Raw genomic sequence first — 20,213 nt, forward strand, 5'->3', positions numbered from 1 at the left:
GAGAGGAGTCCCTTCTTTTGCACTGCTGGATCTGGATAGAGAAGGACTGGTTTGCCATTGAAATTCCCATCAAGTTTTGTAACATAACGTCACAGATAATGGACAAAGTGAGTCAGAAGAAGAAGAAAACGAAGTGGTTACAGGTCGTTTGGTAATTTTCCTAGATTATGTTCTTCTAGAGTGTTGTTTTTCTTTTTTTCTACTCATCAATATGCTTCTGCATTTTATAGGTTCTGGTTTTGATCTGGATATTCTGGGAATTCCATAAAATGAAGCTACAACAAATTTAGCTCTTAAATTATTTACTACTCCCCATAAGTGTATCAAATAATAAAATCCTAGAGGAATATTATTCGGCTGAATCACTTTAAACTAATTAACTTTAATCAGTGTCTATAAGAAACTGGTTTTTCAGTTTAGATAATGGAAAGTTCTCATTAATTATTATTCTTAACAGCTTTTAACTATCTTTTGTGGTTTTTTGACAGTTAACATATTAACTTTGACGTTTTATTAGTTAAGTTGCTTGACATTCTTGTAAACCAATATTTCTAAATTCAAGAAGAATTAAAGACTCGACGTTTTTGCGAAGAATCAGCAAATATTGTTGGGTTTGCTTAACTTAGTTCCAGTTCACAATACTATTTGTTTGTTAAATATTTATTTATATCTACATTTTTTAGAATGTTATTTTTTCATTGTTTTTACTTAAAAGTTGCTTGGCAAGGAAATAGATTTAGATTTTTTTTGTTTATAGAAAACATTTTAACACTATACGAGCATAAACATTAACATAATTAATTTTTTTTTTTATTTTGCGAAAGAAGGAAGTTCCTTCTAAAGACGAAGAAGAATAAGTATAATGCGATTTTTGTTTATACCAACTGAAAAACAAAACAACTTTGAACAAAAATGCGACTTGGTAAGAAATATTTATAGAATAACCAAAAAATAACATAATTCTATTGAAAAAAAGTTTTGATAACGCTTGTTATTAGGTGAAGTATAAGAAATGGCGTTTATTTTTGTTCAATGAATATTTATTTCCTGTTAAATTGACAGCTTTAGTTTCAATAATTATCGGGCTATATTTATTTATTTTAATTTCTTTTTATCCTTCATAATAATCATGAAGAATATAGTGGAACCGTTACCCTTAATTTATGACATTTCATTAGTTTAAAATTAGCTTAATTTAAGCTGCGGAAATAACGAAAATAGATTTTATTTGTTTATCTGCTTTAATTTTGTATTGATGTATGAATTAGATACAGAGACACAAAAATAAATTATTTAGAAACATCGTAAAAATGACACTGACAGGTGACAGTTGAGATATGATTTAATATCTTTCTTATCTCTATGGATCATCTATCATTTTGATGGTTTTATATATATTTTTAAACAAAAAGACGCTTATATTAACAACAACGTGTCATCTGAATTTTATACAAAATAAATTTTTAGTTTTCAATAAACATTTTCCGATCACTTACGAAGCGACCTAGGTAAAAGAAGAAATTAATAACCTAAGTTCAGATAGAATTTTTAAACAATCATTTAAAGATTGGAAAACATTTAATTAATTGTCCAAAAAATTATTTAAACTTTATGTAAATTCCAGTTGAACGATTACCAAAACTTAGTTTCGTTAATTTTTCACACTTGCGTTTGAATTTGGCTATAGTTATTATCAAAGCGAAACTTTGATGGATAAAGCACGAACAAAAACTGAACGAAGAAATAAGTTTTCTTCTTTCTTTCTTTTTAAGTAGCTCTCTTATCAAATGTATCTTTGTCTTTTGGCCATATTTTTCCTAGACAATTGTTTCTAAGTCATTTTCACTTACAAAATATTCTTCTCCAATTTGTAGGCTGCATTCTATCTACAGGATTTAAAGATTTTAGCTTCATAACTCCAATTTTCAGAACACATTTTAACGAATTTCTTCTAAGCAACATATTTTCCTAGATTATATTTTTTTCTTTCCGCACTTGATAAATTTTTAAATTTATTGTTTTATTAAATTTAACATTTATTTTTAAAAGTTTTTTTCTAGAAAAAAAAATATACCACTTCTTTTTCAAATGCACTAACACCTCACTTCAGATTTTTTTAAAAATTTTAAATAAACTTTACCACAACTGAAGTGATCACGCTACAATTGAAGACTATTTGCTTTATCAAATTAATACTATTATTATAGCTAGGTATTATTATAAATTCAATCAACCCACAAACCGCCTGCGTTTCGTATCAATTTCAAATTAAAATAACAATCCAAAGTTCCATCTAACAATGATGATTGTTTTTATATTATTATTTAAAAAAAAACTATAAAAACAAATCATGACCAATTGATCAACCCTGTGGTCATCCATTCAAATGACAAAATTATTACAATTATCTCGTGGCAAATCATAATTTCCTAAAACTAATGAAAAACAATTAATTGTTTTTTTTTTATTTGTTCAAAACCACCTGTGGTGAGCTAGCACGTCTCACTATGTGTGTGTCACTTGAAAATATCCAATCTGTCAATAAAAATTCTACATAAATGGTTCTGTTTTGTTTTCATAGAAGTACAGGAGCAAAAAGAAATGTATATCCTAATGGTGTTCTATTCTTAGATTTTGATCTTAAGCACGCGTTCTTTGGACAAATTGAGTTCTTTTTAAGAATTAATGAGGTAATTTTTCGATCCTGAAGACCGCGAGATGTTGTAAGTTGGTAAAATGATATTGTAATTGATTTGTGAAAACAACCTAACGCCGCGCCGCCATGCGTCGCGTTGCCGCTATCGGCGTAATAATCATTCTTCAGACTCAATTGAACATTCGAATCACGTTCGGTGAGTCTTGAATCATGTCACTATATCAGCAAAACAACGGTAGCTTTTTAGTAAGAAGTTATACATAGGATTGAAATGAAGTACAGAAGTTTTGGGAATCCCGTAAAGATAATTTTATCCAGGCTTGAGTTTGGTAGTGAGTTCATTTATGACAGAAGTTGCTCGATTTTCGGGAAACATTTTTTTTATCACTAAGCATTTGTAAGTGATTAATGTCTAATTTATGGTTCTATAATCATTCATTTAGTATTTTGAACACGTTTCGGGAACGTATCTATGTTTTATTCGAGTGTGCCGTTTAAGCTATATTATTGAGTCAAATCAGGAAAAAGATTTAGTATTTTCTGGGAAATAACAAGTCTATGTGCTTCTTTAAAAAATGTGATTTCCCAAAAATAAAATGTCAGTTTAAATAGGTGATCAAATGAAGGTTTATTAAATTTAGTTTTTCAGTAAAGATCGGATTGACATTTATTAAAAAGACATATAAAAAACTAAGGGGGGGTTCTTATAAAGAGGTTTGAATTTTAAGCACGCGCCGAATGCGATGTTTTTTTTTTTAATAAATGGAATAATATTAAGGAAGATCTCAATAAATAATACAAAAATTATTAAAATAAACAATTTTTCTAAAATAAAAACCCCATAATCGATAAGACACGTTTAAAGTAAAATTCTATGTTTTCGATGTTTTTTGTTTGCTTTTAAGGGATTGAGAAAAAACAATGTAAGAAAAAGCTATACAAGTGTTCTATTCTATGTTTTTGGTAGGAAGTAGGTTTTAATTTGTATATATTAACTCTGTGTTTTTGCTTTAGATATTGGGAGATATTTTTTGGTGAATTCGTGTTTAAAAACTAAAAATCCAAAGACTATGAGAAAGAAATTATGAGTGCCATTTCTAGTTCGAAAGTTAAAGTTATATATTTTCGACAGTCATATATTTTTAAAATATTACTTTATAGTAATATAGTTTTCTACGTTTTTTTTTTAAATTTAACTCTTGACTTTTGGAATATATTGTTTTTGAAATTCTACATTCGATTGCAGCCTTTTAACAACTAAGCTTTTTAGTAAATTCCTGGAAACCTGTCCTTACATACATATATAGTCCGCGGCGTTAAGTCTTTTGGCTCAAAACCATAATTCCCAAATCCTTAAATGTCATAAAGTCCAAAATTGGTCACAAAGCCTAAAAAGTAAAAAAAAAATCGCAAAACCCTCAATGCAAATGTCTTAAAGTCCATGTTAAAAGATCGCCCAAATTGTTGTAAAATGACATATAGACAAAAAAGAAAGCCCAAATAAAATGTCATATCAAGAAAACCAAACATTTTGTGTGGTTGCGCTTTAAAAAGCATGCAAACCTATAAAAGCCTTGTTTCGCATTCTGAAATAGAAATTTGACATTTTTTTTCGCTTAATATTTGCATTTGGCGACAAAATTTCAAACTCAAAATGTCGTACTACCCAAAATTAACAACAAATTTATTATTTTACAATTGATTTTGGCAATGTAAGTTTGATTTTGAGCTTTTTGGCAATTTCTCCTGACAAAGTTTTTGTGCGCTAGAACCATTTTTGGGCGATAAGGTATTTTCAGTATCGTGGCGTTATTTTATCAGGCTACATTTTATTTGAAATTTCATGAAATCCACAAAAGTTTTAACGCTTAAAAGTTCCGTAATATTGCCCAAATCATACCATAACAAAATTTTAACAAAAGTGTTTCCGATTCTATGACATTTTTAACTTCGTCGATATGGTGTCGGATCAAAAGACCTAAAGCCTCTCAAAGATTTTAAAAATATACAAAATTAATCGGGCTAGCAACTAATGTTTTGCCTCTGCTATTTTTAGACAACAATTAACTCAAATGACTCAACATTTTCTTACTTACACTTAGATGCAAGTCATTGTACCGATTTAAAATAGGTATTTTTAAGTAATGATTAATTTCCACAATTCAAAGATACAATAAATCAAAGTATTTTCTGGCTTCCTTACTTTTTAAATGCCTGGCTTAGACAATTAATAATGTGTGTAGTTAAATTATATACAAATTTATTAAAAAGAAGTTTCTAGAATTTTGAATTTTTTAAAATTTGAAATATGATAAAAATATTGAGTGAGACATTAATGATTCATTGTGTTTTTGTTTTGTTGTCTATATAATAAATTATTAGGGGAAACCTGATGGGGTGTTAGAGAGGAGAAGCTTAGATTTTTGTTTTTAAATTTATTCCAAATTTTTGCCGGTTTAATTATTTTTATTTCTTTATTTTATTGAATCAAGTTCATGTTTGGAATCGTGGCGCGTTCGTTCATATAAAATCGTTGTCGCTCGCCCAAGGGGAATTACCATCAAATTAAAACAAATTTCTTGTTTAACTGCAAAAATCGTTTTTGGGAAAATTCCCTTAATTATACGAAAGTTTCTTTAATTTACATAAAAATATATGAATTAAATTTTAGGTTTGTTTGTTTGTTTTTGAGTGAGTTGAAGAATGGCGTAAAAGATTAAATTAATCATATTAAATTAAAATCAGTATTAAATAAGTTAGTAGTTTAAAGAGAAATTTTGTTTCCATTTCTTCCCTCAGTGGAATTTTTCAAGGACATCAACGTTTTTTTTACCATTTAACATTTTATTTTATTTATGCATCATTAAAAAAGTTCTAGTAGAGTTGCAAAACAAAAATCTGATTTTAATTTAATTAATACATTTTGAATTTGGTGAACTATTTTATTTTTTCATATAAAACAGTATCAGATGGATTTTTATTTAAACCAAATTAAATAAATACAAAATAGAGGTGCCTATACTTATAAACAAACCAAAAACCTGTATTGTTTATTGTACTAGTATTGTTTTTTTTGGAATATACCTAGTTTTTTTGATATTGAATAAAATTGTAATAAAAGTCGGCTTTTGAAAGTTTAACACTTTTTTTCTCTCAATGCATTTAGAATTATTAATATTAAACAGTTTGTGGTTTTTTATTTTTGTTGTTTTTGTCCATACTATAAACAAAAATATGTATAAAATCTTCATCGAATTTAAACAAATGTAAAAGTTCGCTCTAACTTAAGAATATTTACATTCTCTTTGACGAAAAAAAAACTAAAAATTTCCAATAGAAACTTAAATTTTATATTTAGAAATGAAATCATTTCAAAATAAAAACAAAAAAAAAACTTCAAACAAATATTAATTTAAATATAATAAAGTTAGCAGACCTATTAAAATATAATACATAAAATAAAAACATAATTTACGTTTTAGCAATATTAATTAACATTTGTTTTTAATAAAAGAAATTTGATAAAGTATCATAGAAAGTAAAGTAATAAGTTTATTGATCTCCCTCTCTATTGAATTTACGAACATATTAGATCCGTTTCACTATCGGCCATATATTTTGAATAAATTAAATGTTTTGTATTAAGTATATATTTTATTTATATTTTTTACATTTATGCATATTTTTATCTAAACGGTGCGGTGGCTTACATATATAGATTGATTTGAATAAATTATGGTTGATTAAAAATATGTTTATTTATTTCGGTGTAAAGTTCTTTTCCTTAAGGGTCAGACAAACCAGAGTCAGTTATTATATTTTTACTGAAAACAAGTTAAAACTCCGAATTATATTTTCTCCAATGAAGAATTGATTTGAAATATTCAAGCTATTGAAATAGAATCACAAAATTGTGGAAATTGTACATAACTCTTTCCTTAAATAAGGGGTATAATTTTAAAAAACCTCTTTGGTAAAATACCTATGGGGCAGTTTATTTTAAATGGGCCATCATCTAATTATTTAGTTGAAATTTGTCAAAAATTGTCACTTCCCCTATACCTTTTATAACTTAAAGTTTTTTTTTTCAAAACTCCGCTATACCACTCAGTCGCTTAATGCAAAACTCATTTACTCGAACACAAAATAAATTCAGTACAAAAATTTCTCGTTTCCTATTAAAATCAAAATAGTCGCTTTCGTGTATTCCAATGATATTAAAAAAGGTTCCCGCTTTTTTTCTTTGTCTTGAGGCCATGCATGGAACTGTATTTGGTCAGTAACAGTTCAGTCCGAAGTTTTTTAAAGTAGGATGTGGGATTTGCAAAATTTGTGCTAAGAGTTCAGACACAATTTTCTGATATGACAATAAATTTTCTGTCTATGGCTGTTTTCATCTAAGATGTGAAAAAATGGGATTGTTGATTATAAAAATACGACACACAGAAATACTCATGTCTCAAAGCTCTGCGAAGAACAACAATAGATTAAAGATCTTCGGATCGTAGATTTTAAGCTAATAACACCAACGGGTTATTGTCATTTTTCTGTTTCAAAAGTATTGGACTGGAATTTGACATCTGTTAAACTAAGGTGATTCTGCCACAGCTTTAAGGATTGATTATGGTTTACATAATCGTTCAACTACGCAAGAAATTGGCTAAAATGTGAAGAAATTTGAAGAACAAAATTTTCTTCAGCGATGAAACACATTTCTCACCAAATTGTCGTATTTGGAGTTCTGAGAAACCTAAAGTAATTAAAGAGAGGCCATTACATCCACAAAAAGTCACTGTTTGGAGCGCTCTTTGGTCTGCAGGTGTGATTGGACCTTACTTCTTCTTAAACGATGATGGAACAACTGTCACCGTCAATTCGGAGCGTTATGGTCATATGATAGCCGACTCTTTTTGCCTGCTATGTGGTTTCAACAAGACGGTGACACATGCCACACAACTCGAGCGAATATGGCTTTATTTCTCGTTATGGCGATATCAACCTGCCTACTTTGTCATATGGATCGATTGTTTGGTATCATGGGCGTACAAAAAATATATCATCGAGAAACTAAAGAGGGTTCAAAGAAAATCTAGTGTCGGCACTGCAGGGCCCCTTCCATCATTTCCAACCTACACTATAAATATTTAGTATCGTGCAGAGCGCTAAGGCTAAAAGAATTAATTGCTATTGATCAAATAATAATTGATTTTTTCTTCTTTTTTGTTCTATTGGGAACTATAATTTGATAAGATTAAGTTGGCCCTCTTTATGTATCATTTCATAATTTGTTTGAGATAATCAAACAATAGAAAACATCGATTTTCTTCTTTTTGTTCCATTGGGGAACATGAATTGATTTATTTTTGATCTAAGATCAAATGTTCGACATTAAATACTCTAAACGTCATATTTCTATCATTTTCTAATTTGTATGGTGCTAACTATAACATGATTAATTATTCTTCCTATTAACTTTACTCGCAACTAAAAAACTGACCTTTACAAATTCGAAAATGTTGATTCTTAATTCAAATTCTCTTCCAATTGAAACTTAAATACAAATAATCATTGTGTAAGGTGTTCAATAAAGTCACACATTAAAGCAATAATTTTTTTTTAAATTCTAAAATGTTCTTTTTCGCAGTGGATCTTTTTAATTTACTTTCAATTAAACTGTTATTTAAATATAATTATTGGCTTATGCAATAATTTGCAAGGAGAAAAACTCAATTTTATTTTTATCAAGCCTCGACAATGTTGATCCAAAGAATAATATTTAACCCTTTTGAAACAACAACATAACAACGAAAATAATAAAACCCAGTGTGTGTTATTTAATTAAAATTTTAAATATTAGTTCAATTAAGTCTACCCAACGATTAACTAAGTTTTTACTTTTTTATTGACAATATTTTAGTGTAAAAATAAAAAAAAATATTGTTACATTGAGGCATGGGAACGTTCGAGTAAGTTCAAAAGACCGTTTAAAGTTAAGTTGGTATGTCGTTATTTTTTGTAGGAATATAAATATAATAAATCTTTGTTTGAATCAATATTAATAAATGAAAATATTTGATCTCCATTAAACGTGATTTTAATTTGTATTTATTGTGTTTGTTATTTCTTAAACTGTTTTTCAATGAAACAACAAATAGTAGTTGCAGAGACGACGACGCGACGAACGGACTGTGACATCTAAATCGACGTGACTTTAATTAAATAACTTATTATTAAATAAAATATGTGTTGAAAAAACTGTTCTAACAGGTTATAACCAAAACATGATAAAAACTTACTCGTATAGTGTGATAATGATGTGAAAAAAATTTTGTTTACAGAAGTGGAAATTTACTATGATTGAATTGATTTTAGAATTCCTATATTGGTTCTATTCTTAATTAGTCGAGTTGAGTCATTACATTAAAACCGCAAATATCATTTCAATTGTAATATGAGTGTCTAGAGATAAAAGTTTATACTGGATTTTCAGAGCTAAATTCTGTGTCCGCCTTAATTTCTGTCAAAAAAAAAACTTTCAACTTGATGGATAGAATTAATTCGTTAATTTTGAAATTCATTTGACATAAAGGAGTATTCATACTTGTTCCCTTTGAAAAGAATGAATAAGTTCATCAATATTTGTATTTCCGGATTTACATGAGATGACTGTCAACATTTTTTTGGTTTTTTGATATCATCATGTTGTAGAAAAATCAAATAAACAATTAGGATTTCAAACATGTAAAACGATAAGCGTCAACACTGTAAATACCAGTTTTAGTACTTTCGAGTTAGCATCAATATTGGTATTTCTTGTATTTAAATGAAAGAAATTTGATTTCGGAACCGAACCAAAACTTGGTGCCTTATACCATGGAACAAACAATTTAAAAGTCTGCAAGAATCATTGAAAAAGTTTAATTTAATTTTTTTTTTTAAATATTGTTAAGGGCTTAACATTTTACTAAGTTGCAATTTTCGAAATATTAAGCAATTTACTAAGCAACTCCAAAGTTTTAAACCATTCTTTTCGTTTTGCTAAATAGTAAATTTCTTATAGCTTTTTATTCAATAACAGGCATCCGACCATTTCTTAAAATTGACAGTTCGAGAAAATAAACGAAGTAAAAACACATTTAAACGGGCCTATTAATTGGAATTCCGAATTGTTAACTTTACATATTGTATAAATGTGTTAAGGATTGAGCAAATTGCTAGAAGTGAAATAGCCATTTCACTATCTTTTAACAATTTGTTAATAGATAGTAAGATATTAAAACCGTTTAACATCTTTTACGCTTAGTAAATTGCTAAAAATGAATTTAAAATTTTACTTTACGAATAGTTTAATATTTTGCACCAATAATTTTTGCTTGGAATTGGAACATGATCAAAATTAGTTGTTTTTGGTCATTTTGTAAGTGTTGATTTTAAGGTTGGTTTATATTTCCATTGGAAAACCCAATTTATTTTCACTTTATTGAGTTTCAAGATTTTGACTTGTTACTTAAGGCAAACTTTGTTTTTAATATTAATCAGTGAGACATATGTAAATATGTACACATTGCATTTATAAAATTACTCGATTATTCTTTTAGTTCAGTAAAAATTAATGTTGAAGAATTTTCACTTTATATTTACCTTTAGCGATGAGAATAATAAAGAACAGTGGTTTTTGTGCCATATTTTTGAGAAAAATAAAATGCGACTGCAGGAAATTCATTGTGAGCGAATCCATTTAAAAAGAAAATTTTAACCAGGAAGTGCAAAATTTATGATGGTTAAAATTGAAATCGTTGGTTGGTTGATTATAGAAAATATTTTTGAGAATTTAGGGCTAAGTTCGCTGGTTACCCTGATAAGCGCATGATATTTCATCAACATTAAAGTATGTAATCTTGCTTAAATATAAGGCGATGACACCATCCCATCGCTTCGTCGGTAGCACCGATGCAATGTCCGATATCGCATTGTGCTAGTTTCAATTTGTCGTGTCAGATAAGAAATGAGATGGATTTTGTCTTTATTTTATTCGATTTTAATTGTTGTAGGTGTAAGGTGAATTCAGTTGCAGTTCTAATTGTTTTATTGAATTATTTCTTCGAAAAATAAAACAGATAATCCTTTTTTGACGTTTTTAAATGTCTTATTGTAACTTTTCATTTGCTTATTGAGGAGTAACTTAATCAAAAATTACTACTCAATATCACCGTGAATCAAGCTTATATCTAACTTGCTTACCTAATATGCATTTAGCCATTGTAAAAGCACAGTAATAAATGTAAAATTCTTGACAAGGCGAAACATTTTGCATCGCCTTTAACACAAAGAACGAGACTGTTCGATTTAGTAAGTGTCTGATGAGCTGAGAGTATCCGCTTGCAAAAGCTAGATAGATGTATAATGCAGCTGCATATCCTCTCATAGGGAATTAACCTGAGTTGCTGAACGTGACTGTTTTTTGAAATATGCAAACTATTAACTCAACCAAGTCCACTTAGGCTATGTGCACACGAAACGCATCTCTTCTTAATTGTGTATGACACATGTATGACTCATTGGATGCAACTTAATTTTGAAAGCATTCAAATGTCAAAATGATATCCTTCTTACTCGTTAGAAGTGAGCTATTGTAAACTGTTGTTTAAAGAAAAAAGACAACACGATAGTGGTAAATATTTTAATTTTATATTACGGTGGATGACAAAATGCGCCTCCATGTGCAGGAGGCCTTAATGCTAGAAAATTCATAAAAAAGCTGAAATTGAGGTGTTCTTTTGTGAGTATAAATCTCAAATAGCTACGACGGCTTTATAAAAAAAAAACATTATTTGTTCAATCTGCTTTTATTATTAATATTTTTAAAGCACGTGTGCATAAAGGCATATGTGAATTAACAACGACCGGAAAAGAACGAGTCTAGTAGGTAATTCTCGAAAGAGAAAAAATGTCTGAACTTGAACAGACCTTTGTTTTTGCTTTACAACCGCAGTTGTTATATTTTCATAATTTTACACACAAAACTTTCTTTCATTTACATTTTTATTTAAGTGTTAAATATTTGCTTAATTTAAAAGAAATCAGGTTTATACTAAAATTAGGCCAGAAATAGGCAAGTTAAAAAAGATTGAGATATAATAAAATTAGATGCTGATCCATCCTTTATGGGTTCTTGTGTCAAAATTGTTTTAAACAGTTGTTTTAATTTTTATTCTAAGCCAATTTTCTTGAAATGCTTTTTTACATGTTTTAAATGGGCATAAGCAAACATTATATCATTTCCGACATATCTGTTACTTTGTGTTAAAAGTGACAGTTAAAATATAAAATAGGATTTTTTGTTAGCTTTCATAAAAAAATGTATAAAGTCGAAATACATAAATTGAATGAATGCCTGAAGTAGGTATTAAACTATTTGAGTTTTTCACATTTTCAAGCAAACTTCGAAATTTCTAAAGAGCTTAAAGTAAACTTTAAACACTGATTTTAAATATGACATATTGAATTCTGTTTGAATGTCCTGATGTCCCACTAGAGTTCTTTAGACCTCCTTAACTTCAGAAAAAGTAAATAAATAAATAAATTGGGTGGCGCAACAGTCCGTTTGAGAACTAGGGCCTAGTGACTGACAACTCTCAACCATTCCTGTATACGAGTACTGTTATCAGGGATGGAAGGGACCTACAGTTTTAGGCCGAATCCGAACGGCAAATTTGAGAAAGCACTTTTCATGACAAGAATTACTCTTGGAGAATTTGTCAATTCCTCGCAAGAGACAGTACCCGTAAAAAAAACTTTAGGTGGCATAGGCAGGTATCGAACCGAAGACCTATGGCATGACAGTCCATCGCACTAACTATCATGTCACGGGTACCAACCAAACCAATAGTATCATAATAAGTAGAAACGACAATAACTTCCTAAATAATTTATGTTTTATTCAAAATCAAAATCCTCCCTTTAAGTTATTTTTTTTTAAATTTCATATTGATAAACCATGTTTTATAAAGTAAATCTCTCTGGTTAAACTAAAATATTACCAACAATCACTTCCTCTCAAAAATTAATGTCAATACAAACATTTTGATACACAAAAACAGTAAATTTGTCATATTTCTGCTTTTTTATTTTTGACACTTTAATTTGTCTGTCTCTTTGTCAATTTTGTGTTTAAATGCATTATTATCTGCATATAAACATATTTGAATTTGTATCCATTCCCAACAATTAAAAATCTATAAATTTAATCAAAGCTTTTCTCTACAAAAAAACCGCTTTATCGCTGTTTTTTTTAATACATAACTTAAAAACATAGATAATAATCTATTGTTGAATCCTTGAACTTGGCCATGATGTTTTAGTCGGCAATTATTTGCAACCAGTTTGAAAAATAAATAAAATTCCATCACCAAGAGTTAAGGTATTTATCGTGCTTTTTTTAAACGTATCTTTTTGTATCCACATTTAAAATCGAATATGACCAACTTGTGGTGTAAAAGTTATTTTATTATTTCTTAACATAAATATATTGAATTTTAGCTGATTCTATTAATTTTTCTTTTATTTTGCAATATAAAATGAAATATCTGCATTTTTGTATTTTATTTTTTGACCTGCATTTCACACATCGTTATATGTGTACTTTTTTTTCTTGCAAGTGTTTTCTTTCATGAACTTTGAACATATAAATTTTGTTGTTGAATTTTCACTTTATGCTTTTTATTTCAATCCACAAAGAAATAAAGAAATAAAATAGGAAGGTGACACGGATTTAAGTTTAAAACAAAAAATCTGCTTAAAAGTTAAATTTTAGTGACGCACTTGGGGTAGAAATTTCATTATGAATTTCAAAATAAGAATAGCTAATTTATTTTTGCTAAGATTAGCTTGAAAATTTATAATTATTCTTTCAAAGTGTTTCAAAACAAAACGATTAGAAACCAATTGTTCTTGTTTTCCTTGAAAAGTACTATTAAAATGTAAAACGTATGGAAACATCATGAGATTTAGAACTTGAAATTTCACATTTTTATATTTTAGAAAACTTTACTAAATAAAGTTTAACATTTATTTAAGTTTTTTTCGGACTGTTTTCCTTGATGAAAATTTTCTATCAAGAAAAAAAGATCCTTTGAATTTTCACAAGATTTATAATTAAAATCGTTAACAACTTTTATTTAGAAAAAAGGAAGAAAACAAAAATTTTAATTCTCATTTTACGAGAAATGTATCAAAGCAACAACCTCGTCTAGATACAAATTATTGCGTTGCATATTTTTAATGTATTTTAAACTTTTTAATATTCAAAAATATTCTTAAGTCAAAAAGTTTTGTATTTCGAAGCAAATTATTATTTTTTAAAATTTTTCATTGAAGTGGAACATATAAACATATTAAAGTTTTGTTCGTTAAAAATCAATTTTAATTCCAAAAAACTGTCGAAATATAAACGAAATTTTTAAAGTAAAAAGAAAAGGATATCTTAAGTGTTTTTCCTTACATATGTTTTCAAAATGTAAATATGTTTTCTAAGGATTGTGGAACTCATTTATTGATATCAATTTCCCTTTTTTTTGGAATCTTACATTCTTAAGCTAAAAAAAGCTGAAAACTTACATTTTGGAACTCTTGCCCTTTTGCCTTCAACGCGCTCGCTAAAAAACGAATTTACTATATTGAATCCTTGATTCAAAGAACGATTCGGATTTAAGCTTTTTCTACGTTTCTCCGTATGCTGAATATGATTAGATGGTGGATTATTTTGATTATTTTCATCGTTTGTACTAACGGCACTATACCGGCCATTAAAAAAGTTCGAAAGTTCCTTCATTTTTGTTTGTATGTTTTACTTGATTTTTTAAATAAGTTTTTTGAATTGTAGTTTTTAGTTTTCTTATAAGGATTAACACTTTTAACACTTTTTGTTTCTTCAAATATAAATATAATTTTTGTAAATAATTTTCTTTTAAATTATTTCTATTTGAAATTTGAAAACACAATTTCTTTTCTCTCTTCACTTTTTACATAAAACTGCACAAAATTAATTTTATTTTTTTAAATCTTTTTGTATAAATTGCATTCATGTATGTTTTTATATATTTTTTATTTTTTCTTCTTATACATTTATTTAGTTTTATAATATTTTAAATTGAAATCCTACTTCATCCGTTACGTTACGTTGTTAAAAATTTAATTCGTTATTATTTTTAATTGTATGGATATTTGAATCGACAACGAATAAAAATATAATCTAACCGAACGGTATGACTTTAAGATATTTATTGAGAAAACGAGAGCTTTTCGCAAAGTTCGTCTGAACGTTAACGATGTTCAGTTATGAATAAAACCCCTTTAGTTTACTGGGCAGCAGGTAAGATAAGAAAGGAACCTTTTTTCCAATAAAATAAGTCGTGTGCTGGCTTAGCTGAAGCTAGCTAGAGTAGCTTCTTAGTCTAGAGAACCTGCTAACCACTGCTATAGCTGGTCAGTTTGTTCTTTCTTTCCCTCTACTTTTATTTTATTTCATTTTCATTTTTTGCATAAAGTAAATGAACTCTCGTCACAGATAGATCGCTAAAGGGGTACGAGTATCTTATAGATACATAGATAAACACTGATTCATTTCAAGCTAAGAATATAGGGGCTTGAAGTTGGTTAGTTGGAGCTATGTTCATAAAGTGTTTAGATTGAGATCGAGTGTGTGACGAGATATGTCAGTTTTTGAGGGGAATCCGTGTTTTGCTGAGTGTTCTCTTTCTCTTGGCTTATAAGATAATTTGCGTAGCTTATAGATGTTATACTAGTTTTAGTTTTAGTTACTAATTTTCTTCGAGTTATAGATTTTTTATATGACGTGTGTTGGTTGTTGGTGTTTATTTGTATCTTTAGGAAGCTAAAGTCGACCGCGCCGCCGCGCCGGCCGCCGCGCCAATGAAAACAAATCAACTTACCTACACCTCACCTATGAACATAGATATCTCCGATTCTAGAAATGTTTGATGAGAAGTTGATATTTTGAAATGAAATAAATAAAAATAATGTGATCGCGTGTCAAGCAGGAAGAAAGCGTTTGCGGATTTATGCAATTTAAATTTTCCATTCCTAACCTTGTTAACATTGTAAATCATTGTCATAGGTTTGTTTGGAGAGTTTTTAAAGTAGGTAGATATGGGGGTGTGTAGTTATCATACGATATGGCATGACGGAAATTTTTGATTTTTAATTTTATGAGTTAAAGTTCAAGTTAGATTTTATTTAGTTTATTGCGATGTGTTGTTTGTTGAGTAAGGTAAAGGTTTAAGGGTTTTGCGTTTTTTGATAAAAGTAAATGATAAGTTGTAGAGGGATTGTAGGTATAAGTACCAATTTTCATTAAAATAGAACAGTTATTTGACCAAGTATATGATATTGGTGGCTTCAGAAATTTCGTAGAAACTAAAAAGTTTATTAAATAGTAATACGTTTTTATTAGTTTTATTTTGTATTAAAGTGAATAATTCCAAAGCTTTGACTTTTGAAATTTTTGACGTTCAATGGGAAATTTTGTAAATTTCACGTATATATTTGTTTATAGACATGTCATTTGAATTCAATCAATGCATGGTTTTGTTGACAGAAAGAGATCTCAACATCGAGATCTCTGTTGTCGAAATTGTCAGCTTTTATTTTTTTCACGAATTGTTAAAATAGTTTTAGATTTATAATGATGAGACATTATATTGGCATTTCTGTATTTCATGTATTTCATACTGTCTATAGAGAATATTTTCTAGAAAATTGTAACCCCAATAGAATTTAATGGCAATAATTAAAAATCTCAAGGAAAGGTAACAATCAGCTAAATTTTTAAAGTTTGTATTTCTTGGATTGGATCTGAGATTTCCGTATTTTTGGAAATAAAACCAACATTTCTTTCTTTTGCTGTCAGAAACCTTAAGAACAGAATTTGTATGATTCAATCTTTCAAGAAATATTCTTTATGGATCAATTCAAAAAGAAGAAAAAGAAATTCATAGCAAAGCATTTAAATGCTGGATGAGAATGAAAACTGATAAAACTGGAAATATTGTTGCGGCTAAAAAAAGAACCCCTAAACTTAACAATACGTCTGAAATTGGGCTGAATGGTAAACTTATAAATTTCTAGAAGGGTTATTTTACAAGAGTATTGTTAGTATCAATAAAACAATAATAAACATGAAGCCTTGCGGCTGTGTACAAGAGAACGATTATCTATCATTTTATGAGCTCTTTTATAATTCTATCCAAAAGTCTCCAGTGCTTTATTGGAGTACCAGCTCAAATATGATAACAATACTTGAGTTTTGGACCAATACAAGCCATTCCACAACAAACAGTTTGAGATGCACATACCTAAAACTGAAAGCTGTTTAGTCTTCTCAATTCAAGTACAACCCATTGATAGTGACCCTCCCCCGGTTAAGCTTTTGCGACAGTCGAAAGCATTGAGTTTTCGAAGCATTAAATTCTACACGGTTTTTGATTCCCCATTGGACAATGTTGCCAAGATCAGAATTAAATGAGGTTATCTTACGCTGCCGTTGCTAGTTCTCATCCAAAGGACCAGAATGGGAATCTAAAATTGAATATGAAAACCTGAGGGCACTGTCATCAACGAAACACTTAAGTGGGTTAGAAGTTTCTGACAGAAGATCATTTATAAAAATAAGGAAGAGTATCGGAACAAAACGGAACAGATTTGAACCCGTCCAATAATACTTGAATTGAACGGTTCTAAAGATAATTTATAACCCATGAAAGAAGAAATTCATCAATAGAATAAAGAAAGAAATTACAGGTATGATTTGAATACATTTTGTTGAGAATAAGAACTTATGCTTTAGTATGCCTTTTAAAGTTTGTACGGTGAAAAAAAGACAGTATAAAACGTGAACATTTAATAGTGATATATAAATATTAGGTAAAATCAGCTAAGGTGAGAAGTGACGGTCACATTTTTGATAGTGAAGAGGCAATTTCACATCTTTGTAACGTGCTTAAGGTCAATTCAATTGGAGTGAAATGCTATAAATAAGTTTTGCCAAGATAATGATTGCGCCATTATACAATTTAAAAGAACCAAATACGCTGCTTTGTGAAAATATTCCTACTTTTTCCAAAAGCGTCAAGCTTTTTTGGTCATAGTAAAATGTTTTTTTTTGAAAGAAAAATGGATAAGCATGAAAATGATGCAGTTGTTGTTTTTGTAATCATCATGTAGCTCTAAAAATATTACTAAACAGGGGTTTTTAATAGAGACTTGAAAATTCTGAATTGAATTTGTGAACGCGCTCCATCACTTATCATCGAACTGTCGTTGTCAAATTATTCACTCAACTCAACATTTTCATCATGGTAAAGTAGACAAACGATTTTAATGATGTATGATGTTTACGATTTAGTGAAATAATGGGTGCGTTCAGTCTGAGACAAATAGGGTATCCCTAAATCTTTTTGTTTGTGTTTCACGTGTAAGAGAACAGCTGATCCAAAACAACGGTATGTGTTAAAAGGAATTCAAAGGTATCCAAGAATTTCTGGATATGTACTCATTCATGTTTGTTTTTGACAGAACAGCTGATTGAATTTGAAGGAACTTTGCAATTTATTGTTTTTTGGTGAAAATTCAATTAACTAATGACATTATTCATTGAAAACCTGATTTTACAATAATATTAATTTTGCGACTAAATGAAAGTTTATTTAATTTGTTTGCCAGCTATTTAAATTTAAACGTCCGATTCATTTAGAAAAGTATCTAAGAATCCACAAACAAAATTTAAAACCCATGTTCAATTGGTCAAGTTGTCAAGTTCTTATTGACATATCCTTTATTATATTATCGTATTCATTGAAAAATGATTGTCACATTTTTGTTGTGACTATCATCTAACATTTATCAAAAATTACTTAAGCCATTTCCATTCAATATTTACTTATGGTGTCTCTTTCGATATGTTAAGATTTTTGTAACACTTTTAAGGTGATATTGTAATGAGGTTTCAGAAAAGCAGTAATAACAACATATCAGTTGAAACAAATACAATTCAATGAATGTTGGTCAACTTTTAGCAAAGACAATAAAACTTCTTGCACGTTTATACTTATACAGCAACTGACAAAATTGTTTCTTAACAAAAATGTGAATCAATAGTTAAGTGTGACAAGTGACCAGACTCTTTACAAAAATGTGAGTCAATAGTTAAGTGTGACAAGTAACCACTTTCCTCAAAAAAAGTTTTTTTTTCTCATTAATTTTAAAAGTTCAGTAAAAGAACGTGATTTTTTTCATAAAAGAGTTTGAAAAAAAAAACACATCAATTTTAATCACATCAAATATTCCAAATATGGAACCATTAATTAATAAATGTTCTTCTAAACTGTTCTTTAAATGGTCAATGAAATAATTGTCAAATAAGTTTCGCGGGTTTGATTGATTGTGTTTACCTGTTGCTGGAGCTGGTGCTGGAACATTCTGCATAAATCAGTTAAGTTTTGTGTTATTTTTATGCTATGTAAGCTCTTATAATGTTGTTAATAATATAATTATTCGCAATCAACAAATATTTTATTTATTTGTTTTGTATTTGTTTTTCTTTGCATTTTTATTTTTTCTGTTTGGTGATTTGTTTTTTTGATTTATTTTTGTGTGAAATTTGACCTTGGTGAGTTTAGAATTTCTGAAATATGGCGAAAAGCCGCTGTTTTCGTTTTGAGATACCAATCCAACAATATTTTATAGTTCTTTAGAAGTTTTTATTACCATACGACTGCGATGGTGCGATAGTTCTAATAAAATGAGTCACATAGTTCTTTTTTGTATTTTTTAATTCAACATTACGTAGTACGCAGGTAACCCAAAGATTTCGAATTGTTAACATAAACTTATTTTATTATTTAAATGTTGTTTTTGTTGTTACTTTTGGCAATTTGTAGTAAATTGATGTTTTTTCTGCCATGCACACCAATTTAGCAAGTAACACAAAGTTTGAATGTCTACATTTAGTGTTTTGAATTTAAATGATGATGGTTTTTGTTTCATTTCATTTAATTTCTAAGTTCATTGGCATTTTTATTTTATATTTTATTAGAAACAGAATAACATCCATTTATTACTTTATTCCTACCTCAACTTATAGCCAATTTTAAATTTTATTAAGGACGCCATACACGCTACACGATCAAATTTGGGTTTTTTCCGTTCATACAAAACAACCAACAAAGAAACCCAACCTAATTAACTGTGAGATGGGAATATTTTGAAGTAGTCTTAAGAACAAAAGATTTAACATCATGGCATTTAATAAATTTGATCACAACAAATTATAATATATTATATTTTTTTTTATATAAAAACAAATAAATGAATTGAATAATTTTGGGAGAGAAAAAAATAAATAAAATAAATAAACTCGAAGTCAATGGGAGGATTAAGAAAAAATTAAATGCACGATTGAATCGTATAAATTTGATCTCGTGACTTTAGGCTATCTTTCAGGTGATCACAGCAAGAAATTTGTTTTAAAGCTTTAAACGTC

The 20,213-nt window shown here is 28.5% G+C and overlaps 1 protein-coding gene across 2 annotated transcripts in view; it reads right to left on the reverse strand.

The window, feature by feature from the left end:
* LOC129943059 (scavenger receptor class B member 1) overlaps window positions 1-15,016 on the reverse strand; it is a 35,724-nt gene extending 20,708 nt beyond the window's left edge. The window contains exon 1 of one of the 2 annotated variants that reach the window (XM_056052270.1): window positions 14,273-15,016. In XM_056052270.1, coding sequence (XP_055908245.1) covers window positions 14,273-14,486 — 214 coding nt within the window. In that variant the 5' untranslated portion in view covers window positions 14,487-15,016. Of the gene's footprint in view, window positions 1-1,850; window positions 1,897-14,272 lie in introns of those variants that run through there. The other variant, XM_056052271.1, reaches the window with a different exon arrangement.
* Window positions 15,017-20,213: the final 5,197 nt, after the last annotated feature.

Source organism: Eupeodes corollae, chromosome 1 (assembly GCF_945859685.1).
Source record: "Eupeodes corollae chromosome 1, idEupCoro1.1, whole genome shotgun sequence".
NCBI classification, from domain to species: domain Eukaryota; kingdom Metazoa; phylum Arthropoda; class Insecta; order Diptera; family Syrphidae; genus Eupeodes; species Eupeodes corollae.